The 26,009-nt window shown below is 36.9% G+C and overlaps 1 protein-coding gene across 1 annotated transcript; it reads left to right on the forward strand.

The window, feature by feature from the left end:
• Nucleotides 1-1,158: 1,158 nt before the first annotated feature.
• gucy2cb (guanylate cyclase 2Cb) lies at nucleotides 1,159-25,857 on the forward strand. Its single transcript, XM_084434302.1, has 27 exons — nucleotides 1,159-1,427; nucleotides 1,957-2,063; nucleotides 2,161-2,228; nucleotides 4,849-5,064; nucleotides 5,159-5,280; nucleotides 5,441-5,540; nucleotides 5,737-5,842; nucleotides 6,804-6,945; nucleotides 7,033-7,115; nucleotides 7,216-7,336; nucleotides 10,023-10,107; nucleotides 10,278-10,380; nucleotides 10,492-10,554; nucleotides 10,640-10,711; nucleotides 10,830-10,934; nucleotides 11,030-11,116; nucleotides 11,294-11,426; nucleotides 11,549-11,686; nucleotides 15,923-16,011; nucleotides 16,881-16,972; nucleotides 17,154-17,309; nucleotides 17,943-18,135; nucleotides 18,226-18,400; nucleotides 23,317-23,415; nucleotides 23,795-23,889; nucleotides 25,329-25,405; nucleotides 25,523-25,857. Exons 1-27 carry the CDS (start codon nucleotides 1,223-1,225, stop codon nucleotides 25,719-25,721), a joined length of 3,231 nt encoding a protein of 1,076 aa, XP_084290428.1. The 5' UTR covers nucleotides 1,159-1,222; the 3' UTR covers nucleotides 25,722-25,857.
• Nucleotides 25,858-26,009: the final 152 nt, after the last annotated feature.

Below are 26,009 nucleotides of genomic sequence, written 5' to 3' on the forward strand. Positions count from 1 at the left end.
CATACATAGCCTATTGCACCCTCAGCTCATAAACCAGCAACTAGTTACGGAGCAATTCTACAAAGAAACAACTACTCACTGTACATAATCACACATTTATTTACGTGCAGTGAATGAAGGTTAGCTAGGGAAGAGAGAACCGCTGGGGGGGTAAAACAAACAAAAAATGACTTATGATGTCTGCTGACGTCTTTTGGTCGAGATTAAAATAAGATTTACTTCTCAGATTTTTCTCAGAAGTCATAAATGAAACAGAACCATAAATATATGAAGTGCCATGACTATTGTTTGATGATGAATCATTACAGAGGGAAAGCATAAACGTGTAGGAAAGCGTGGCACATTTAACAAGAAAAAAGCCTACACAGTCCTCCTGGGGATAAATTAAACTTTAAAAATATATATTTTATGGCTATAAGGTATATAATATGCCTAAAATAAATAAATAAAAATAGACATGCAGACATTTAGTGACACAAAATAGACATGCAAATAACCTACGCACAACAAATCATAACACGCATCACCAGAAGTAATTTATTATCCTCCCCTTACCTGGGAAAACAAACAGGACAGGTGCTTCATTCTGATTGCTAATGACGCATCAATTTATCACGGGACAATGACTTTATGGCTCAACCTTTGTCCTTCACTCCTCTTCTCACCGTTCCAAATGTCGTTTTCTTTGTACACTAGTGTTCAATAGACTCAGAGAGCTTCTGCTTCAGTTGCTTTAACAGAATTTTGATTACTTACCCATATTCTGTATGTTTATAAGAGCACCTCTATGAGAATATTAGGCCTAAACTCTCACTCTGACCGTAACTGTGTGAGCTAGCCTTGTGAACTTGCAATCTAGACAGAAAAAAAAAAAAAGAAGAGTGTGCCTATGATGCCCATAAATCCTGTCTTTGTAGGCAGCTCACTAGGGGTTGGGACGCGGCCACTGACTCTGTTGTTCATTAACACGTAACACGCTGAGGTGAGAGCAAAGTTATCAGTGTGAAGTTGCGACTCTGTCTAGGACAAAAGACCAGCTTGGATAAAACAACCTTATTAGTGGTTTCCATTTTTGGGATATTCAAATAAATAGAATGAAGCCTGCAGGAAAAACCTCAGGAAAGAACTGGACAATACAAACTTCTATGAACTGAAACATAATGAAAATCAGTTCTGACTAGACATTGGGCGGCGGCTTTATCTTTCTTCCTCACATTTGACTATGGATTATTACATCTGGTTATTTGCATGTCTATCATGGGCATTCCTAAAGCAAAGTCACTTCATGAAAGAGTCTTGTTTCAATGGCACTCTTCTGATGAATGTTATTTTATTGGATGACGACGTGTCGCCCTGGAGTATCAATTTTGTGAAGCCTGCGGTGATGAGGGCTATTGAATCTGATTCTGCGATCAACTCAAAAGATGGTAAAGTACAATCCTAACAACATTTTATAGAATATGAGGAACTAATCAACAACATCAGAAATTGCAGTCTTGTGAAGCCATAATTAAAGGGGTAGTTCACCCAGAAATACAAATTCTGTCGTCATTTACTCACCCTTAAGTTGTTCAAAACCTGTATGAATTTCTACCTTATGTTGAGCTCAAAAGAAGATATTTTGAAGAATATGGAAAACCTAACAGATGCTGGTCCCCATTGACTTCCATAAAAATAAAAATAAAAAATACTATGGAAGTCAATGGGGACCAGAAATATCTGGGTCTAATATAAGGGTTCTTCAAAATATCTTCTTTTGTGTTCTACAGAAGAAAGAAACTCATACAGGTTTAGAGCAACTTGAGGGTGAGTAAATGGTAAAATTTTAGGTTGAACTAAACCAAACACAAGATTTAGTGACACCTTAATATTGTTTAATATTTCAATCAATGCCATGGTTTGAGTGGTATTTGAATAATTAAGGAATTCATTTGTTTCTTTTTCTACTTTTTCAAGGTGTGGATTTATCAGTGAGGTTCAGAGGGTTTCAAACCACTTACTTCTTAACAAAAGGCTGCACCAGTAGCGCCTGCGAGGGAGTTGAAATTTTAAATGATCTTGCGGTCAGTTTTGGGTCTTTTATTTCCTCAGACATACTTTATAGAAGCTACAATATAGGCTGTATGAAGTTCACACTGATTATTGTTACTTCTTTCGTAGTATGCAGGGGAGGAGGGATGTGCTCTACTGGGACCAACCTGCACTTATGCCACGTTCCAAATGGTTGAGTATGTTAGATTTTGCTTTTACAGTTATTTGTCTGTATTGTACATTTCCTTGCTTTCTTGTTTTAGTTCATGCTATCTGTCTCCTTTGGAACCAACTTTAAATCAGTTATAGTACTCACCCTTTGTTAAAAAAGAAGTGTATTGAATGTGTATTTAGTGTTCTTTAAAACACTGGACTATAATATGAATGAATCAAATTAAAGTTCACTTAAGTGTACTTAAAGGGAGTACACTTTCATGACTGCTTATTAACACACTTCAGTACACTTTTAAAAAGTGCACTTTGTCAAATGAAAAGTTTTACTTGACTAAAATGCATGTTTGAGCTGTTTTAACTGAAAGCAACTTGCACTGATATTATCTAAAAATATGTCAGTGCCATTGTTTTGTCTCAAGACGCACATTAGTATTGTTTTTTTTCTCTAAGACACGTTTATAAAAGCTTCTTAAATGCCCTAATTGAACTAAGGCCTAATCCTGGCTTAATCTAAACCCTGTCTGTGAAACTGGGCCATTAAGTTTTAGTAATTTTATGTCATGCTTTAAATAATGTGTTGATTAACATTCTAAAGCACATGTAAAACTTGATTATAATTTTAAATGTAGTGCTTTATTCAGTATTACATTTGAAGTTAATATATTTTAAATGTACTAAATTTGACCTTCATCATTATAAATGTGTAGTTACAAATATATTGAAATGAATATTTTAATACATGACATAGAATAGAAATGACATTAAAGTATATTTTAGTTTACCATAAATGCTTGTCAGCACATTGAGCTGATGTACTGGAAGTCTATTTAAAGGGTTAGTTCACTTCACCCAAAAAACACTTTCACTAGTTTGCTTACGCAACTACTTTCAACTCAAGCCCCAGAAAGGTAGTAAAGACATAATTTAAGTAATCAATGTGACACATACGTGTTGTGTTGACATGACAGCAGGCGTTGTTGAATGAACGTGTATTGGAGATTAATATTTTGTTTGTTAATAATTTTTTTCGCAAAAAAAGCCCTCGCGTCGCTTCATGAAATTGAGGTTAAACCGCTGGAGTCACATAAATTACTTTAATGACGTCTTTGTTACCTTTCTGGGGCTTAGACTGTCAATGAAGGGGCAGAAAGCTCTCAGATTTCATCAAAAATATCTTCATTTCTGTTCCGAAGATGAACGAAAGTCTTACGGGTTTGGAATGAGGGTGTGTAATTAATGACAGAATTTTCTTTTTTGAGTAGACTAACCCTTTAGGTGGGTCAAAAAAAGTTCAACTACTTGCATTTTATATAGATTTAAACTATAATACATTTTGCAATATAATATAGTACTTTTTTGGATAGTGTACTTTTATGTTTATCAGGCAGATACCGTTGACCAACAAAACTAAAACAAATTGTATTTAGTGACACAAAGTTGTAGTATATGATAGCAACAACAGGAACAACATGTAGACCTCACTGAAAAGATAACGGACCTGTCAGCCTATTTAAAGGGGTCATATAATGCCATTTTTGTACAAGCTAATATGATTCTTTAGGGTCTAAATTAAAAGTTTGTAATATACTTTAATAAAAAATTCTCATTAGTATTGTAAGAAAACATTCATTTTACCTGGTCAAAAACAGCTCTGTTTTCAGCACGCCGTTTAAGTGCATGTGTCTTTAAATGATAATGAGCTTTGCTCACCCCGCCCCTCTGTTCTGTGCGTACACCATTTGTAATAATAACACAATAACCATAACGCGCTGTTCATTATAAACGTGGGATTATGAATTATATTGAGAACGTCGTAGCACTACATAGAAAACATGCCATAATGTACCCTGAGTGTAAACAGCCGCATTCATCGTGAAGCGTGCAAGCGATTTGCAAAGATTAATATAAATATTAATATAAAGGTTAATAAAACGTTACACTCACTTCAGTTATTCTGGAGGTGCAGCAGGAACACGAATAGTTGGTACCGATCCATTTTTCAGGAGCAGCTTCTTAGCAAAACCAGCTTTATAACATTACTGACCCTCCTTTATAAAGCAGTCTGGTGAAATGATTCGCGCAAATGAAAGCATTGCTGTTGATCGTGGGGAATATTCCCTTCGAAAACAAACTCAGCCACTGCGTCTTCAGCGGTTCGGATTTAGAAACATCAAAATGACGGCTGTGTTCCTTATTACACCCAAGAACAGATCACCACAATCGCTTAGACGCCATTCTGCTCATAGACAGTGCTCCAGCGTATCAACAATGACCGGTCCAGTCCGCGCGGACTATGATTGACAGTTCGCTCACGAGCGAGGGCGGGTCTGTGTTGAAACCCTGCTGTCAATCAACAATCGTGGGAGGGGCGTCGATTTTGTGACGTCACAAAATCGAATGGCTTGATTGGAGACAGGGGAAAACATATAAGAAGATTAAAAAAAACCCACTAGATGGATTTTTCTCATTTTATGATGGTTGTGTACAGGCACTGCCAACACACATTTCAGTACAATCAACTTGTAAAAGTGCATACCATTATATGACCCCTTTAAGAAAGGGATGTTTTTGGGGTGATTTCATTGCTATTCAAAACTGAGTTTACTCAACACCTGATATGTGTTTGTTCGACCACTTTTGTAGTTTGGAGATCGGTCTGAACCTCAACATGCCCATCATATCAGCAGGAAGCTTTGGATTGTCTTGTGACTTCAAGAGAGATCTGACTCGCCTTCTGCCTCCAGCGAGAAAAGTCTCCAGCTTCTTCTCTTACTTTTGGAAATTCGAAGATGAGGTCAAGCCTAAATGGGAAACAGCGTATTTATACAAGAAACCGAATAACACAGAGGACTGTTTCTGGTGAGTATGTAGTGTATTCTACAACAGTAGAGTTTCTTGAAGGAATATAGGAATATTCCCTTGTGGCTTGCTGATTTTTGGGTCTTGTCCTTAGGTATATAAATGCTCTTGAAGTGGCTTTAGGCAACTTTTCAAACAAGTTAAAGAAAATAGTGGTTCTACGAAAAGAGGATGAGCTCAGTCTTGCTCTGGACAACCCTTCCCGGGAGAGCAATCGTGAGAACTTATTTTTTTTATTTGAATATTAGTTTGTAAATGTTTTACTTATGGTCATTTCTAAGTTAATATTTGTGTCACATGTTCCACTGTTACATTCAGAAAGTCAAACTTTGAAGTGTGTTTTTATTTGTTTTGTTACTTTATTTCTATTTCACAGTGTTCATTATTTGTGGGACACCTGATGACATCATGGATCTGAAGAACGGCACTAAGAAGTCTGAGGAACAAACTGCTTTTCTTCTGATTGACCTTTACAAGTCAGTCATTCACTTTCAATTCCTGCTTTCTTTAAGCTAGTTTTCTATGATATCTATTGATTTTAAGTTAACTTAATGTGCATGAATAGCCAGCTAAATGAGATATATAACTGTGCTAATCTCAAAAAGCCTAATTTAAAGAGTCTAGAAAGACTGGGATTTGTAAGTGAGAAACAATACTAACTTTCTCTCACAGCGACAGATATTATAATGAGTCATCTAACGACGTTATGAAGAATGTCCTGGTGTTAACAATGCCCGACACAAGACAATACACCATCGACACTTCTGGTAACAACACGGTAGGTACCGTGCTTTTATTGATCTCTCTCCTGACAGGCCAAAACCCATTGTAATTTCCAGCACTCTCTAATCACCATTCTGGAAATTACATTTTTCTTGCTATATTTAATGCATAAGCTTGCATTTATGTATATTAAATACACATTTATAAATATCAGTCAAGAAATATATTTTATATACACTACGGTTCAAAAGTTTGGGGTCAAGATTTTTTTGAAAAGAAATGAATACTTTCAGACAAAATGCACAAATCAAAAGTGATTACAGAAGATTTCGATTTGAAATAAATGTTCTTTTGAGCGTTCTATTCATCAAAGAATCCTGAAAGAAAATTGAATCACGATTTCCACAAAAATATTAAGCAGCACAACTGTCTTTAACGTTGATAATAATAAGAAATGTTTTTTGAGCACCAAATCAACATATTAGAATAATTTCTGAACGGTCATGTGACACTGAAGATTAGACTAGAGTAATGATGCTGAAAATTCAGTTTTGCATCACAGGAATAAATTACATTTTAAAATGTATTAAAATAGAAAGCAGTTTTTTTAACTGTAGCCTAATAATATTTAACTATTTTTACTGTATTTTTGATATAAGAAATACAAGAGACTTTCAAAAGATTAAAAAATCTTACCAATCCCAAGTGTATTTGAATGTAGCTTAATGTACCATATCTTTTTAAAATCTGATATAGATCATTTTCACACAATAAATATTAAAATAGTTTATTGTCATTTTATTCATTCTTTAGGTTGCCAGTTGCACTTATGCAATAATTTCTATTTTTTTATGATTGAATTTCACATTTTATGTAATGTTATAAAATAAAAGAAAGCTTCAAAAATCTGTTCGTTTTGTCATTTTGTAGTGTGTTATTGCAGTGTTCACATTTACATGCTTAGTCTTATCGATCTAGAAGTACTAACTCTCATCTCCTCACTGTTCTGTGTGCAGATGAATGATTATATTGCAGCATATCATGATGCGGTGCTGCTGTTCAGAGAGGTGATGAGGAACATCTGGAACACAGCCTTCTCAGAAATTCAGGATATAGAGTCTGTCAGCATGAACTACTTCAGAAACGTGTCTTTCAAAGGTGAAAAGCTTCAGCCATGTCTTATAATGTTGTAGTTGCTTTAGTAGATCCACAAGATAATTAACATTTGTAAAATCCAAACCACAGGCATAGCAGGAGATTATCAGCTGGATGAATATGGTGACAGGGATCTGGTATTTTCTTTGATCTACACTAACGATGACAACGAGGTATGCCACAGATTTCAGACATATCAATTCTATTTACAGAATGGATTTTTTTTTTATTGGACACTATTGGACATTAAAACTTACCTCTTCTGTACTTTAGTACAACATTCTTTATGAGTTCAACACTTCCACCAACCACACACAGCTAATAGACGAAAAGCCTTCCTTCATTTGGCATAAGCACAGACTGCCTGAAGACCATCCATTAATAGAGTCAAAAGGTATGAGGATTCCATCACTTTTAAAAATCAAATGATTGTAATTTTAATGTTAAAAAAAACTGTATAAATGTTGTGGTAAAATCCTCTTATTTGGTTAAAAGAAGTTCCCTTACTCTATATGGTGGAAAACTGCAATAGATCGAATGGGTCATTTCATGTGATTTTACAGTAAAATGCTGTTAAATGCACACTTTTTGCAAGTAAAAAAAGTCATCTTATACTTTACAGTGAAAAACCATAACTTTGTTTGTTCTTTTTTTTTGTTCTTATCAGTTAGCCTACATTAGGGTTCAACGTTCAACTTATGTTGTTAATTCATTTGTATTTGTATAACATATTTGTGTCAGTGTTTGTTTTATTACACGTAAGCGAGTCACGTAATCAGATTACTTTTAAATTTACAACAAAATATAGTTACGCAAGTTACTTTGTTTTCCCATTTATTGACTGACAGCTCTCCTGTTGTGTGCGCTGTGTGAACATGATGGTTATTGTAGTTCTAGACTAAATGTGAGCATGCATTTACTCATCTTACTTGCACATACACTAATTCAGTATTCCTCAAATTGAATAAAAACATAAAAACAGTAAAATGAAAACTCAGATTAATTTGCAATAATTAAATATGTTAAATAACACAAATATACTTTATGTATTTAATCTCACATTATTAACCAATGTCTTTGCTGGTGACATTCGATGATCCAATTCAACCATACTAATAAGCAAAAATGACTTAAAATGTCTAAAAAATAAACATCACATTTGTGTTGTTGCTGAAGTAAGAGTGTTGAACTTTCTTCACCTGCTTCCTATTCTTCTGTAGTCCAGAATGGCTTTCTACTGTACAGGCGTGAATTTGCATTTCTTTTCGCATTTGCACTTTTGGCACGAAAGGGCTTTTACAAATGGCAAAAAAATATTTATTTTTTGTTATTAAAGGGATAGTTCACCCAAAAATGAAAATTCTGTCAGTAATTACTCATGTTGTTCCAACCCCGTAAGACCTTTGTTCATCTTCGGACCACAAATTAAAATATTTTTGATGAAATCTGAGAGCTGGACCAGTCCTCCATAGACTTCTAAGGGATTGAAACTTGCTGGCCCAGAAAAGTTATTAAAGACATCGTTAATATAGTCCAAGTGACTACAGTGGCTCAATCTTAAGTTTATCAAGCGACGAGAATACTTTTTGTGCGAAAAAAAAAAAGAAAAAAAAAAGAAGACTTTATTCAACTATTCATTTCCTTCTCTGTGGGCCTCGAGTGAGTTCATGTAGTGTAACAGCGCAGCGCTTCTGTGTTGTACGTCACATATAGGCTCACTATTGGCCGACGCTGGTCGTGTGTGATGCCAAAAAGATGCCAAAATGGTCAAAAAGTATTCTCGTCGCTTGATAAACTTAAGATTGAGCCACTGTAGTCACTTGGACTATATTAACGATGTCTTTAATAACTTTTCTGGGCCAGCAAGTTTCAATCCCTTAGAAGTCTATGGAGGAGTGAGACAGCTCTCAGATTTCATCAAAAATATCTTAATTTGTGTTCCGAAGATGAACAAAGGTCTTACGGGGTTGGAACAACATGAGAGTGAGTCATTTTTGGGTGAACTATCCCTTTAAAAAACAAACAAGCAAGCCCAGCCCAGGTGAGAAAAAATAACGCAAAACGCTTTCCCTTAAAAGTAAATAAGTAACACAATTTAAGGTGTTACGCACTATTGTAAGTGATTACTTTTAAAGTCCCCCTGTAGTCAATCATTTTATCCCTTAAAACTCATCTTTAATCATCAAAATGAAATATTTAAAAGTTTTTTCTATAGTATTTACCACAGCTTGTCTCTTTGCCACCTGTGTTTTTAAGATGGTTGTTAGTAGGGGTGTAACGATAACCTCATATCACAATACTGAACTCACGATACGATATTATTGCGAATCGCGATACTCCAAGACATATGATTAAAGGTTAACAAAAAATGTACTGTTGTGTTGATTAAAATTCTAAATGTGATATTACATTGTGGGTGTAAATGAATAGGCTTGGACTTGGTGCTGGTAACCCAATGCACAGGACAATGGAGACACCAGAATAAAAATATTCATGATCTGTCACTGTACAGATATATTTAAAATAATGTTGGCCACTTTTTACTGGTAACATAAGACATTTGACATTATACATTATATTTAACATTATATATAGTAGTTTAATGTAGTACTACAATTAAAACTCTAACTTTTGGGTGAACTATCCACGATACATATTCACTATCCAGTGTTGCATTTTTGTATTGCGATATGTTGTGACACAATATATTGTTACACCCCTAGTTGTTAGTAATATTATAAAGGTAAAAAACAGATTTTAGTAAATTAATGAAACATGGTTTTCACTGGAAAATTAAGTTCAATGTGTAAAACCTAAAATATTGCTACCATTTTAACGGTAAAGTTCTGGCAACAACAACTGCTGGGCTTTTTTTAACCATAAATTTCACTGTTTGTTTTTATTAGTTAAAGCATCAAGCATATTTTACTGTATACTGTGTAATAATGTAAAAATGTATCATGTATGTATGTATGTATGTATTTATATACAGACATACATACATACATTTTATTTATGTAGTATATGATATTTTATTTATGATTTAAATGAAACCAATATTTATTTATTTATTTATATAGGCAATGTCAACACCGACATCATTGTCATAGTTTTGTGCACCGCTGTTGTGGGTGTCATGGGTACACTTGCCTTCATTTTTTACTGGTAAGAGCAATACATTTTTTTTCACTATTATTATATGTCCCTTTGTAATGCTAGTGGCTTTACCAGTACATATCTTATATGCACATTGTGTATGAAATTGTATGTACCAAGATATTTACAATTGTAAATATAATAAATAATAAAAATACAAATCTGTATATATTTTAAAGGCAAAATAGACATTACCGTCATTTGCAGAAAAAATGGTCTCACATTTCCTCAGAGCTCATTTCCCCTTTAGAGCTAAATGAGTGGAATATGATCAGTCTGAAGGTAATGTATTGCCATCAAAGTCTTTAATTCACTTTTTATAATAATGTTTTTTAAAATGTTTATGTGTACAACTTTTTACTGCATGAATATTTCATTGTCTGTTGTGATCAGATTGAGGAAGACTCTACACAAAATAGTAGATACATCCTACGCCGTGCACGCTATGATAAAAAGGTACAGTAAATACTCAGTTTTATCCAAAATGATTCCATTATTCTGAGCTTTTTTTAATTAGTAGATTTTTTTTTTTTCTTTATAGGTTGTTATCCTTAAGGAGTTAAGGCTCACGGATGGAAGCTTCACTGAAAAACAGAGGATAGAGCTCAATGCGGTAGGATTGCATTCTCTTCACTGAATAACAAAACACTGACATTGAATCATTTTAAGAGAAAACCTGAGTAACTTTATGTTGTTCACAATAGATATCATAATGTCGCTTTCATTTGCAGCTCTTGAAAATTGATTATTACAATCTTACCAAATTCTATGGGACAGTCAAATTTGACAATGAGTATTTTGGCGTGTTTGAATATGGAGAAAGAGGATCCCTTAAAGTGAGTATTATAATGAGCCTTGTACTATGACATAATAAAAAAAAAAAATCTAATATAGTAAATGAATACTAAAATATGGATTTTTATTCTTTTAGCATGTGCTTAATGATAAGATTTCATACCCAGAAGAAACATTCATGGACTGGCAGTTTAAGATCTCTGTCATGTATGACATTGCAAAGGTAATGATTACCTACATTTAGAGTATTTTCTTAAATTCTAAATTATTATTCAATTCTTTGCATATAGCGGTGTCTGAATGGATCGTTTAACATCTATTCCTGCTAGACGTCATTAATAGTTATGTAAATGTCCTGTTCTAACACAGATTCTCGTATGAACTTTTTGACCTCCTTTAGGGCATGTCTTATCTCCACACAAGCAACATGGCAGTCCATGGACGTCTTAAATCCACTAACTGTGTGGTTGACAACCGTATGGTTGTGAAGATTGCAGACTTTGGCTTCAATACAATTCTCAGTCCCAGTAAAGGTGAAAGGGTGGTATATTATTATTATTATCTTGACAAAAAAGTTCAGTTATTTCTACGCTTATTTTGGTTAACCATTTACTTACGTTAATGTTTACCTATTTTGTGTTTCCACTTCTCTCAGATCTGTGGACGGCTCCTGAACACCTGAGGAAGCAGGGGATCTCCCAGAAAGGAGATGTGTACAGTTTCGCCATCGTTTCCCAGGAGATCATGATGAGGAAGTGCACATTCTACTCGCGCGCCTGCTCTAATCGTGCTGGTGAGACAAGAGTTATAGACAGCTGCACAAAAAAATACACTACTACTGGTGATTTATCCTTCACCCATGTCCACACTTTAAAAGGATAATTTAGCCAAATATTTTAATTCTCCTCATTCATTTACTCACTCAAAAGTGAATTTTTGGACTGAAGTGCTGGTAGCTTTTTTCCTAATTTATCTTTTTTACAATAAATTAGGACTGTAATATGTGGGCTGTATACAAAGTCTACTGAAGCCATTTAATAGCTTTTTTTGACAAACATTTTACCACAAAATATGAGCTTCAAAATATGTTGATTTACCTGTTGTTTACAAAAACATGGTGCAAATTCAAAAAAAATTATTATGAAATAAATGTACATGCTTTCATCATGTGCAGTGACCCATGCTGCACAGACCAATTTTCAGTTGTTTATGATTACTGCTTTTAGCAATTCATTTTATAGAGATTAGATTGTGTTTTTGTTTTTTAGATCAGGCATATTTCTGAAAAGGTTTTCATTTGTTTTAATGTTGTCGTTGTTTTTCACTGTAAGACAACAGCAGGACATTTGATCTTGACATGAACAATTGATCTTTATTTGATATTGGTTTCCTCTCACCACCTTTGTATTTTCTTGAAGCTCAGTCTTGTTCTTTTCTTGTCTTTTAGTCTCTTTCTTCCACCACCTGTATATTTTCTTGATGCTCAAACATTGAGAGGGAGACCATCCTCTAGGTTCTTTAAGACTCAAGCCCCTTTCACACAACGCGTTGATCCCAGAAAATTGCTATAAAAATGCCAGAGTGCCTTCTGTGTGAACGCAAACACGTCCCGGGATTGAGTCCGGCATCGATCCCGGGATGGGGACCTAGTAACATTGATTTTGCTGCTGCATTCAGGCTCCTGTATGTGCATATTTTTCCCTATTGTTGGTGGTGGAGTAACATTTGCTGTCTGCTCTATCTTTGTATCTTCATCTTGTTTGGTTGTCTTTCAGGCTTTCCCTTTTTATCAACTCTTTTTCGCATCAGTGTTTTCCTCCTGAACTCAACTGCACCAGACTGATGCTCATCATTCCAATTTAGCGTGGGCCGAATACTACGATATAATAGTCTATTACTGACACAGTGTTTTGTAACGGAATTCCAAATAATAGCAGCCATTACGCCAAGGAACCAGGGTTACAGTGTTCCCTTTCGAAGTGGAACTCAACACTGCGTCTTGGATGCACTGGGGAACAAATACCCACTCCGCCATGCCACTGGGATGCCTGTCTCACGGGGTGAGAATATCTACAATCACAGAGGGCATAGCATACATTGACTCAACAGATCACTTTAGCTGGAGTCAGAGCGCCAATCCAGGGTGCGTCCATAAAAAGATGTACTTGGACCGTCTGATGTATAAGATATTCCAGGTTCTATGCCTTTATAGCAAGGGAAAACCTGGCCTATACAACCTTCCTCCCTCCCCTGTGGGTTATTCTAGCTCTAAAAGCAGAACTCTAAGGAATAAAAAATGGCTCAGCTGTGACAGCCTCTTAGGCTTAAAACAGCTCTTAGGGAATAATTGCCACAGGGAGAAATATGTCACTGTCGAACTTGGCCATTACCACTATCACTGGGAAACCACAGGGGTGCTGCAGCTCTGCTTAATTATCCTATCCACCTTATTCCTGACGAGCTTACTGCGTTTTGAATTATGGGTGGCACTTCCAGTTTGGGGAACTTCCATTCAAAAAGACTGAAACGAATCATTTCAAATCATAAGGTTGCCCTACAAATAAAGCTTATCCGTCAGTTTGACTCAATGAGCTATCAGTTTTCTTTCTTGTTTTATTTAAGAATAACATGAGAATAACGTAACACTTGGCATTTTAACGTGACATGTTATAACAAGAATATCTATGCCATCAGTCACTGCATTCTTTTCCTCATGATTATTTTCTTTTTTCCTTTTGCATTCTGCTGTAATAGTATGAAAAAGGTCAACATATACTGCACGTAATTTACAATATATGCCATTAATAATTCACTGGAATGCACGAAGAATCTCTTTTTTTCTCCCCAACTCCTCACGTCTTTTTCCGGGTTTGTTTTCACAGGAAAATGCAATTTATTATCTGTCAAAATGACTGAAATCACTTTGAAATAGTATCACGCAATGCTGAAGTAAATAGGCTATATATTTTTTATTAAGACGCAACGTATGTTACATAATACAGATTACCACAGTGATATTTAACCATCCGATTTTGCTGTGGAAAGATTCACGCTTTTGGGGTTATTCATGGTCTGTTGAAAGTACCTTGTTGATGCTTTTACACTTTTAAATGTCCTTATATTGTTCAATGGTTGAAGGGTGAGTAGAATAATGTAATGTCATTGTACACAGTTTAAAAAATATATATTATTGCGTCCATAGAGCTAGCCTTAACGGAAGTTAGACCCATAATTCGTGCAAAGCGTCATGGGGCGTAGGAATAATGTGGATATCAACAAAGGGGTAGTGCTCACACCCTGCTTGCATTCTGCTATAGGCGGTGTTTAGGTGTTTTTTTTTTTTCGCTTGCCGTAGTAAGTGACAGATATCAAGGAGAGACTAGGAGAACTTCCTCGACTCGTGCATTGTCAACCCACTTAATAGTTAAACAGGTATCTGATGACTCCGTTCCCCTTCTGCCCCTCTTCTCTAATAACACCCACTCCAGTCGGGAACTTGTTCTTTGTGGAGTTCGGGAAGGCTAATGGGTGAAGGGCAATTATGGCCTGACAGGAAGCGCTCGTCCAGCCTGCCACAAGGGACTTCCTGTTTCTCACGCCCACAAGCCAGATCCAATCTGGTTGTGGTGTGTGTCATGATGTCCAACAGTATGGGGGGCCGCATCATGATCGAGCAGATCGCTCGAACCCAGGGCCGGTGCTAGCCATTTGGGTGCCCTAGGCACAAATGCTTGGTGCACACCGACAATGACACGCCCCTACTGCGTGCTAGAATCTCCGAAAAACAAGCCGATTTCAAAATCAAAATGTACGCTTTTATATACCAATACTGCTATCTCAAACATGCAGAGGCTTCTTCGTGATCTCAACTAACAGATTCTGCAAAAAAACGAAAATCACCCAAAAAAAAAAAAAAAAAAAAAAAAAACGCTTCTTTTTTTTCACGACCCAGATTTTTTGGTGCCCCCCCAAGCACTTGGTGCCCTACGCGCAGCGCGTGATGTGCGTGTGCGGAGCGCCGGCCCTGCTCGAACCCAGGACTGAGGATCGCTAAAGAGCCATACCTCTCTCGAATTCCTCAGCCAGCTCAACCTGCCATCCCCACAACTTAAGCCTCCTCTGTGCTTCGCCAACAGCGGGGCCTGAGCCAGGAGGTGCAGACGCCTGTCCTACATCCCTCTAGCATAAACGGAGCTATGTAAACTTCTCACAATGGGCACATCCAGAGACCTCAAGCACTGAACACACGTGCTCCTCACCCAAGCATTGAACGCACAGGTTGTGTGTATCCTCAGGTGTCAGAAACCTGGGACACGGAGGCACACACTTCCTGAAATGCTTGCTCGAATTCTCCATTATAGATTCGCCTTCACTTCGTGCTAGCTAAACAAATGGCTCCTGAAGACAAAAAAGCTGATGATGCGTATCACTTATACTTCCAGACGCTCCGCTAATGACGTCAAGGACTGTCGCCAGCCAATGAAATTGGAGTGTGTTACGCTGATGGCATTCCCCGTCGGTCCAAAATGCAGTGTTGTTCCACTTCAAAAGGGAACTGACAAAGTGACTCCAATGACAGTTACAATAGCCATTTTAATTGTTATTCACTAATAATCTTCCCCTCCAGTGGGCTGTGGTCATTGACTCTCATTGAATTCAAGAATTAGTCCGATTTGTCATTCAGAACTATTTTGTAATGCTTCATTTGCACTTGTACTGAATTCATTCATTCATGATCATTCCAATATGGGAAGAAAAAAGAAAAATTACTTAAATATCAATGACAGGCTTCAAAAGGCTTGGAATATGGTGCACGAGAAATGCTTTTATGATATTTTATGGTGCTTGTTTTGTCATTTTGGAGCTTGACAGGCCCAGTCCTCATTCACTTATAGCTATTGGAACGAGCAACCAGGATTTTCGTGAAAAATTCACGTTTTGTGTTCCACAGAAGAAATTCAGACAGATTTGGAATTGTTTGAATTTTTAGGTGAATTAATTCTTTAACTAACCCACTTTCCTTTACCAGAGAAGCTAGCCAGAGTGCAATACCCTAGTACGAACTCTTTCTTCAGACCGGATCTAAACTTTGAGAACACCAGTGAAAGAGAACAAGAGGTATGTATGCATTTGTTTGACTCATACACAAATTGTTATTTGTACTAATAGCAGCCAAACAGTTCTGCAAAGAAGCCTAAACATATAGGTAATTGACATGAAATACTTTTGGAAAGGTTTCATGTTCTGTCGTGTGACATGTTATACTTCACTAAAACTACAGAACTTGTCAAAAGTTTGAAAACATTACAAAATATATATGTTTTTGAAAGAAGTCTCCTATGTTCACCGAGGCTGCATTAATTTAATCAAAAATACAGTAAAAACAGTAATATTGTGAAATATTATTACAATTTAAAATGTAATCAATTTCTGTGATGCAAAGCTGAATTAACTCCAGTCTACAGTGTCACAAGATCCTTCAGAAATCATTCTAATATGCTGATTTGGTGCTTAAGAAACATTTATTATTATTATTATTAACAATGTTGAAAACAGTTTTTAAAAAGTTGTTTATTAAAAGTATATAAAAGTTTTTATTAATCAAGGATGCATTAAATTGATAAGAAGTGACAGTGAAGACATTTACAATGTTAAAAAAGATTTCTAATTAATAAATGCATGTATAAATGTAATACATGCAAATAAATTCTGTTCATTGAACTCTATTCATCAGAGAATCCTGAAAAAAAGTACCACTTTTGGAAATTCAGCTTGGCCATCACAGGAATAAATTGTATATTCAAATAGAAAACAGTTATTTTAATTCTTAATTTGTTTTACTGTATTATTGATTAAATAAATGCAACCATGTTGAGCATAAGAGAGTTCTTTAAAAAATATAAAAAATAGTTGTTTCCAAAGTTTTGGCAAGTGTATAATTTTTATATAAAAAGTAAGGCTCTTTACCCAGTAATCGGTTTCTCCAGGTGTGCATGCTGATCAGAAATTGTTGGGACGAGGACCCAGACAGAAGACCAGACTTCAAAAAGATAGAAATCACTCTATGGAAGATTGTCAGGTCACTTTTAAATGCTTTTGTTCAACATTGAGAAATCTTAGATGACTTGGTAGTTAAAAAAGAAAGAAATACAAATCAAATCAGATCATTAGCAGGCATGATGACCATCTGAAAATCTAAATGAAAGGAGTCATGATTGAAATCTCTCTAATACATGATTTTCTGATTTGGTTATGATTAGTCTGGACAACCAGGAACATGAGAGCTACATGGAGAATCTGATCCGCCGGCTGCAGATGTATTCCCGTAACCTGGAGCGGCTGGTTGAGGAACGCACAGAGCTGTACAAGGCTGAGAGAGACAGAGCGGACTGCCTAAACTTCATGCTTCTGCCTGGGTCTGAACACAACAAACAGAAGAACACCGCAGAATCTTCTTGTGATCATTATTAGATATGCACATTGATTATTGGCCAGTATTAGTAAATATTAAATTGAAGACATGATCATTTTCCCTATTTTTACATTTAGATGATCCTTGCTGTCATTTAATGCTCAATTAATGTTAATCTTTAAAGTCACCATGAAATCAAAATTGACAATTCTCTCTTCTCTTCTCTTCTGTTCTCTTCTCTGATGACGTTTACTTTTACTCACATTAGATGACAGCAATAGTAAACCATAGTGATCCAGTCAATTCCTATACATTTATTTTCTTCTTTTTTTCACTTGGATATACATCACAATAGGGAAGAAAAGACTATTGCAACTTCTTTTTCATACTGATTTTAAAACACAAGTAATTTAATAACACTATTAAATGTAGCTTAGCAAATCTCAAATAAATATCCATTTTTATACTGTACATTATGATTTTATGATGCCTAAATGCATTTCTAGCATTTAAAAACTAGATTTGTTTCGTTTTGTTTTTCGCATCTTCTTTTTGTTTAGACAAAATTGTACTATTTATATCATTACTGCCAAGTAATTAAATTATTAACCCTTGTCTCTTTTTTCTTTTTTTGCAGACCAGTTGTGCGCTCTCTGAAGGAAACAGGAAAAGTGGAGCCTGAGCTCTTTGACGAAGTCACCATCTACTTCAGTGACATTGTGGGATTCACCACACTGTGCCACTTCAGCACACCTATGGAGGTGGTGGACATGCTCAATGACATCTACAAAAACTTCGACAGCATCCTTGACAATCACGATGTCTATAAGGTATTTCAATTCACTATAGTACCCATTATAAGAGAAGGCTTTTACAATGCCTCAGTAATTCAAGGCGATGTGTCTGTGTGTCTATTTCAGGTAGAGACGATTGGTGATGCATACATGGTGGTGTCTGGTCTTCCTCGACGCAATGGGAACAGGCATGCAATGGATATCTGCTTCATGGCACTGGACATCTTGGCCTTCATGGGCACATTCCAGTTGCGCCATCTCTCTGGGATACCTGTGTGGATTCGCATTGGTGTGCATTCAGGTAACGGCCAGTCATTCATTGTACTCTGCTCAACAGTGCGGCCTTATAAACTGTTAGATTAAAGTTTTCAAGTATTGCAGATGGCATTTCTTAATAGGGGCTTTCGCACCGGAGGAACCTTTTTATAGTTCCTAGAACTATTGGCGGATGTATCAGAATGTTGGCGTGTTCGCACCGCAGGAACTAGGAACGATTTTAGCTCTAGGAACTCCTTTTGGATGAACTAATTTAGCTCCTACTTCAGAGTAGGGTCTAAACCAGCACTACAGGAACTACCAGTGACGTTAGTGTTCGCTGATTGACCGAACGCACGCGAAACACCAGCACCTGCCATTTAAAAAAAAATGCTGTGTAAACGCACAGATTATAGCTTATTTTACTCCAGAGACTAACTCTACGAAAATGAAAACAGTGATAGATGGGCCACTTAACGTTTACGCTAAGGAGAAAATCCAACGCAACTTTGAGGGGACCAAGCCAAACACGATTATGTATTTCTGCTCAGCTAGCAACACTGGACATCAACCACACAGCATACGCTAATACATTTTCATATACTGTCTACTTTCTATGTAAAACACTTACATTTTCTTACAGAGTTTTAAATGGTTCGATAAAGGAATCGGTCTCTCTAAACCTCAGAGTAGGCTCTCTTTTCCGCGAGCCTACTCTGCTCTGATTGGTCAGATGGCCCAGTCTGTTGTGATTGGTTTACCGCTTACAGCGTGTGTTGGAAATGAAATACCCATTACCATATCTGAATTTCAGCTCTGAGGCTTCCTCAGCACTAGTATACACAGTGATAAGAACAGTAATGATGGTGTCAATTGAACCCGAGTACTCATCATTTGGAAGTGCATGCAAAGTGGGTTTGTGCACGAAGTAAGACTGGATTTGCTGAGTTGTTTCAGGCCGTTCAGATTCGGTTCTATCTTTTGGCAGACAATAATTCCATTTATCATGTATTTTGAACTTTGAAACTTCGCAGACCTTTAACGTTCACAAACGGCGATCTAACACACTGCATGAAAGGTAATATCTGGAAAAATTATGTTTTATTATCAATGTTCGGGAGGAACACATTCAAATGATCTATCCAATCAGCACGAGAGGAGATATACGGCCCAGACAGTTTTACGCCCCTGTTGTTCCTGATGTGTCCAGTAGGGGGATATACTGCGAAATAACACCACTAAATCAATGCTCGAAACTTACACATTAATAACCGTCCCATCCACAGACTTTGACCAATTTTGTGGTTTTTGTTCATTTAAATATAAACGTTACAGTGTAGATCTGCACTACGGATTAAAAAGATCTGTAGATATTCAGTTGGGCTTCACTCTCTTCACTCAGCCTATAGAAGACTATTTGTTTTAGTGAATTAAAAAAAGAATAATACACATAGTTGGATCAGATGACAAGTAATGATAAATGACCTACTGTAGAATAGTTATATTCACCGTAGGTTTTTATATACAGGAGACAGAGTGAAATATGTTGTGGTGAATTTATATAAAGTTACATTTAGATATTAACCATATTCAGCCCATTAGACATACAGTGCCCTGTAATCATATGGATCCTCGATGAAATATCTGCTGTACTATTCACTATTGGTCGTCATACAGATACAAAACAGTGTCCTACATAGCATTTTATGAAGACAAACACAATTTATCGCTTTTCTAAAATTCCAAGGGCCATTTAGAAGAAAGAGACAATATTGTTGTTCACAAAAAAAATGTAAAAATGAAAAAGGACATTGATGGTGAATTTGATCTTGTCACTGTGGGTGTGTGTGTGTGGGTGTGCTGCCCAGAATTGATGTCAGGTGAGTGTGGATTGCATCAATTTGGTCCTGATCTTCAAAGTACAACGGCACAGGCACTTGTTGGTGGAACACTTTTGGAAAAAGTGTCAAGCTATTTTGATTTCTTTTGGCCACTGATGATGGACTGTGCAGAGAAAATTGAAAATGACATTAAAAACATGTCCATGTATGTCTCTGTAAGTAGTTTATTTACTAGACAAGCTATTGGTTTAGAATGCAGTTAAAAAGAGATGGGTGTTTATAGTTTATACAAGCTTAGAGAGAGAGAGATTTTCATTTCCTTAAGTAGCTAAAGCAAACACACACCTTTATGAGATGCAAGTTAAAGAGAACTTGGTAAAGACAGGGTATGATAAAACCCACATTAAGTGCACACATAGCCTAGATTTTAGTCCAGATCAGTAAGCTATTTAAAAAAAAAAAAAAAAAAAAAAAAAATTATATATATATATATATATATATATATATATATATATATATATATATATATATTAAGATATAAATTAGATAATTAGATCATCTCATTTATAAGAAACAACTCAAACCAGAATCTACATTCAAACCATATGGAAAAAGTTTTTAATGTGGGTTTTATCATGTGTGACGTTGGAAATAATCAAAATATTTGAGTGAGAGTGCAGTTCAACTTTTTACTTAGAGAGAGAGCTTTACATACATACAGTGGGTACGGAAAGTATTCAGACCCCCTTACATTTTTCACTCTTTGTTATATTGCAGCCATTTGCTAAAATCATTTAAGTTAATTTTTTTTCCTCATTATTGTACACACAGCACCCCATATTGACAGAAAAACACAGAATTGTTGACATTTTTGCACATTTATTAAAAAAGAAAAACTGAAATATCACATGGTCCTAAGTATTCAGACCCTTTGCTGTGACACTCATATATTTAACTCAGGTGCTGTCCATTTCTTCTGATCATCCTTGAGATGGTTCTACACCTTCATTTGAGTCCAGCTGTGTTTGATTATACTGATTGGACTTGATTAGGAAAGCCACACACCTGTCTATATAAGACCTTACAGCTCACAGTGCATGTCAGAGCAAATGAGAATCATGTGGTCAAAGGAACTGCCTGAAGAGCTCAGAGACAGAATTGTGGCAAGGCACAGATCTGGCCAAGGTTACAAAAACAATTCTGCTGCACTTAAGGTTCCTAAGAGCACAGTGGCCTCCATAATCCTTAAATGGAAGACGTTTGGGACGACCAGAACCCTTCCTAGAGCTGGCCGTCCGGCCAAACTGAGCTATCGGGGGAGAAGAGCCTTGGTGAGAGAGGTAAAGAAGAACCCAAAGATCACTGTGGCTGAGCTCCAGAGATGCAGTTGGGAGATGGGAGAAAGTTGTAGTAAGTCAACCATCACTGCAGCCATCCACCAGTCGGGGCTTTATGGCACAGTGGCCCGACGGAAGCCTCTCCTCAGTGCAAGACACATGAAAGCACACCTGAAGGACTCCAAGATGGTAATAAATAAGATTCTCTGGTCTGATGAGACCAAGATAGAACTTTTTGGCCTTAATTCTAAGCGGTATGTGTGGAGAAAACCAGGCACTGCTCATCACCTGTCCAATACAGTCTCAACAGTGAAGCATGGTGGTGGCAGCATCATGCTGTGGGGGTGTTTTTCAGCTGCAGGGACAGGACGACTGGTTGCAATCGAGGGAAAGATGAATGCGGCCAAGTACAGGGATATCCTGGACAAAAACCTTCTCCAGAGTGCTCTGGACCTCAGACTGGGCCGAAGGTTCACCTTCCAACAAGACAATGACCCTAAGCACACAGCTTCACAACAACTCCATGACTGTTCTTGAATGGCCCAGCCAGAGCCCTGACTTAAACCCAATTGAGCATCTCTGGAGAGACCTGAAAATGGCTGTCCACCAACGTTTACCATCCAACCTGACAGAACTGGAGAGGATCTGCAAGGAGGAATGGCAGAGGATACCCAAATCCAGGTGTGAAAAACTTGTTGCATCTTTCTTGTTGAATACTTAGGACCATGTGATATTTCAGTTTTTCTTTTTTAATAAATGTGCAAAAATGTCAACAATTCTGTGTTTTTCTGTCAATATGGGGTGCTGTGTGTACAATAATGAGGAAAACAAATGAACTTAAATGATTTTAGCAAATGGCTGCAATATAACAAAGAGTGAAAAATGTAAGGGGGTCTGAATACTTTCCGTACCCACTGTATATACATATATGCCTATTATAAATGTGTCTTTTGTGTGTTCACACCATAGACTGTAAAAAAAAACAAGTTCACATATTTCCAATATCTACTGTAATGTTGCCCCAGAAACCATGTGGAGTATGTTTTAATGCAAGGAGTAAACAGAGTCTTACCAGAAGAGGCCATCTCACGCAAGCTAAAGACAGGCAACAAAAGAAAATTAAAAAGAAAATTAATTTTTAAAGTGAGTAGAGAAGACTAGGGGCAGCTAGAGCTACACGTGGTTAGCTAAGTTTGAGCCAGACAGAACATCAACCTGACCGTCAAGAACTTTTTGTCTATCGAAATAAATTATAGACCCACCCATCCATTGATATATAGAAATGAATTGATACTAGTACCTACCTTGCTCTATCTAGATAATCGTTTATAAATAATAAATGTTGCATCATTGCTAAACAACAATCATTTTAGCAGATTATTTAACGTAGGCTACCTCAATTCGTGTCGCTGTACAGCCTCCCCCTACAGGACGCATAAGGAACAACAGGGGCGTAAAACAGCTTGGGGCGTATATCTACCGGCTCCAGGTCTACAGCCTCCCCCTATTCGTTTCCTATCACAACCAGGGATACGGGGGGATTACTTGGGGTTTGGGCCAAAATACAGATTTCTGAGCCCTCTCCTCGCATTTTCTTTTACTCGATCTGTGCCGAAGTGTGAACTTGAGAAATGCAAGGGTCAGAGAAAGGGTGGAAAATGATTGAAAAAAAAAAAAAAAGACTAATTAATTGTTTTTTTGGTGGAAAAAATAACTAGACCTTAGGTAAAATATTTTAAACAATACAAAAATATACACATTTTCTTTATGTTGCATGTGCACAGGGCCCTGTGCTGCTGGTGTAGTGGGAATTAAGATGCCCAGATACTGCCTGTTTGGAGACACTGTGAACACGGCATCTCGTATGGAGTCCACAGGTCTACGTGAGTAGTGCTGCCTTTCAAAACCTACACTACCGTTCAACATTGATAAAAATAAGAAATGTTTCTTGAGCACCAAATCAGCCTATTAGAGTGATTTCTGAAGAAACATGTGACACTGAACTGGCTGCTGAAAATTCAGCTTTGCCATCAAAGGAATAACAAAGGAAAATTTCACAATATTACTCTTTTTACTGTACTTTCAGTCAAATAAATGCAGCCTCGGCGAGCATAAGAGACTTCTTTTAAAAACGTGATACATTTTTTACCAAAATTTTGAACGGTACTGTAAATCAGTTCACTAGATTTCCCCAACTAAAGCATTGTGAGTTATCCAACTGGTTAATCTATATTTTATTCTATATTCATCTCCTCACCCCAGCGCTACGAATCCATGTGAGTCAGTCGACCATCAACATTCTCCAGCGCACAGACTGCAAGTTTGAGTATGAAAAGAGAGGAGAAACTTACTTAAAGGTAGTGATTTCACTAACATTCTTTTGATAATTGTCCTCATCAGTGTTATTTTTCTATTATACACTCACCTAAAGGATTATTAGGAACACCTGTTCAATTTCTCATTAATGCAATTATCTAATCAACCAATCACATGGCAGTTGCTTCAATGCATTTAGGGGTGTGGTCCTGGTCAAGACAATCTCCTGAACTCCAAACTGAATGTCAGAATGGGAAAGAAAGGTGATTTAGGCAATTTTGAGCGTGGCATGGTTGTTGGTGCCATACGGGCCGGTCTGAGTATTTCACAATCTGCTCAGTTACTGGGATTTTCATGCACAACCATTTCTAGGGTTTACAAAGAATGGTGTGAAAAGGGAAAAACATCCAGTATGCGGCAGTCCTGTGGGCGAAAATGCCTTGTTGATGCTAGAGGTCAGAGAAGAATGGGCCGACTGATTCAAGCTGATAGAAGAGCAACTTTGACTGAAATAACCACTCGTTACAACCGAGGTATGCAGCAAAGCATTTGTGAAGCCACAACACGCACAACCTTGAGGCGGATGGGCTACAACAGCAGAAGACCCCACCGGGTACCACTCATCTCCACTACAAATAGGAAAAAGAGGCTACAATTTGCACGAGCTCACCAAAATTGGACAGTTGAAGACTGGAAAAATGTTGCCTGGTCTGATGAGTCTCGATTTCTGTTGAGACATTCAGATGGTAGAGTCAGAATTTGGCGTAAACAGAATGAGAACATGGATCCATCATGCCTTGTTACCACTGTGCAGGCTGGTGGTTGTGGTGTAATGGTGTGGGGGATGTTTTCTTGGCACACTTTAGGCCCCTTAGTGCCAATTGGGCATCGTTTAAATGCCACGGCCTACCTGAGCATTGTTTCTGACCATATCCATCCCTTTATGACCACCATGTATCCATCATCTGATGGCTACTTCCAGCAGGATAATGCACCATATCACAAAGCTCGAATCATTTCAAATTGGTTTCTTGAACATGACAATGAGTTCACTGTACTAAAATGGCCCCCACAGTCACCAGATCTCAACCCAATAGAGTATCTTTGGGATGTGGTGGAACGGGAGCTTCGTGCCCTGGATGTGCATCCCACAAATCTCCATCAACTGCAAGATGCTATCCTATCAATATGGGCCAACATTTCTAAAGAATGCTTTCAGCACCTTTTTGAATCAATGCCACGTAGAATTAAGGCAGTTCTGAAGGCGAAAGGGGGTCAAACACAGTATTAGTATGGTGTTCCTAATAATCCTTTAGGTGAGTGTATATATACCATTATAGCATTTATTAGTATTTTGAATTAGACTTTATTTTAATTTAAGATTTTTCATCTAATATTTATATTTTTTATTTCACTGAATGAAAATGATTTGTAATATCTTTAGTTACAATGACAGCACTGATCTTCATATACACTACAGGGTAAAGGAAAAGAGACAACATACTGGTTGACGGGAGTTACAGGGAAAAATTATAATCTGCCAACGCCTCCAACAGCGTAAGTTTCACATTTTATGATCCTTACTGTTCCTAATAACTAGTCTGGGAATTAATTACTTGTCTGTGATGTACTTTAAAAAAAAGATTTAATTATTGTGAACTGTTCTCCTGGCAGGGAAAACTTCCAGAATCTGCAGCAGGACCTGTCTGAAATGATAAAGACGTGCCTGGAGAAGCGGCCCTGCAGCTTGTGGAAGAGAAAGACCCTGTCAGCGCGTCACAGGAAGCCCATAGTGGAAGCGGAAATGGAGTGCACAGAACTGCCAGAGTATCTCCACCTGGCCACCGGTGACAGTCTAAGCACATACCTGTAACCCCAACCCTGAGCATGACACTAACACACTGCCTGATGACAGAACTGGATTTCTATTGAAATCACTGCAAAATGTAAATACTGTATATCTGGATTTATAAAAAAAAAGCATTTATACTTAAGTGTTATAGCAATATCTAACATTAGTAGTTGTTAATAAGTGTTGTAGATCTCAGCTTAAGTTTTAGCATGAGAGTGTAACAATGTTTTACAGGAAAGATATTTCATTTTCAGCTAAATAATAATATAATAATAAACATGATAAACTCTTCACACACATCTGAAAAAG

The sequence above is a fragment of the Rutilus rutilus genome, assembly GCF_951802725.1.
Source record: "Rutilus rutilus genome assembly, chromosome: 16".
Lineage (NCBI taxonomy): Eukaryota > Metazoa > Chordata > Actinopteri > Cypriniformes > Leuciscidae > Rutilus > Rutilus rutilus.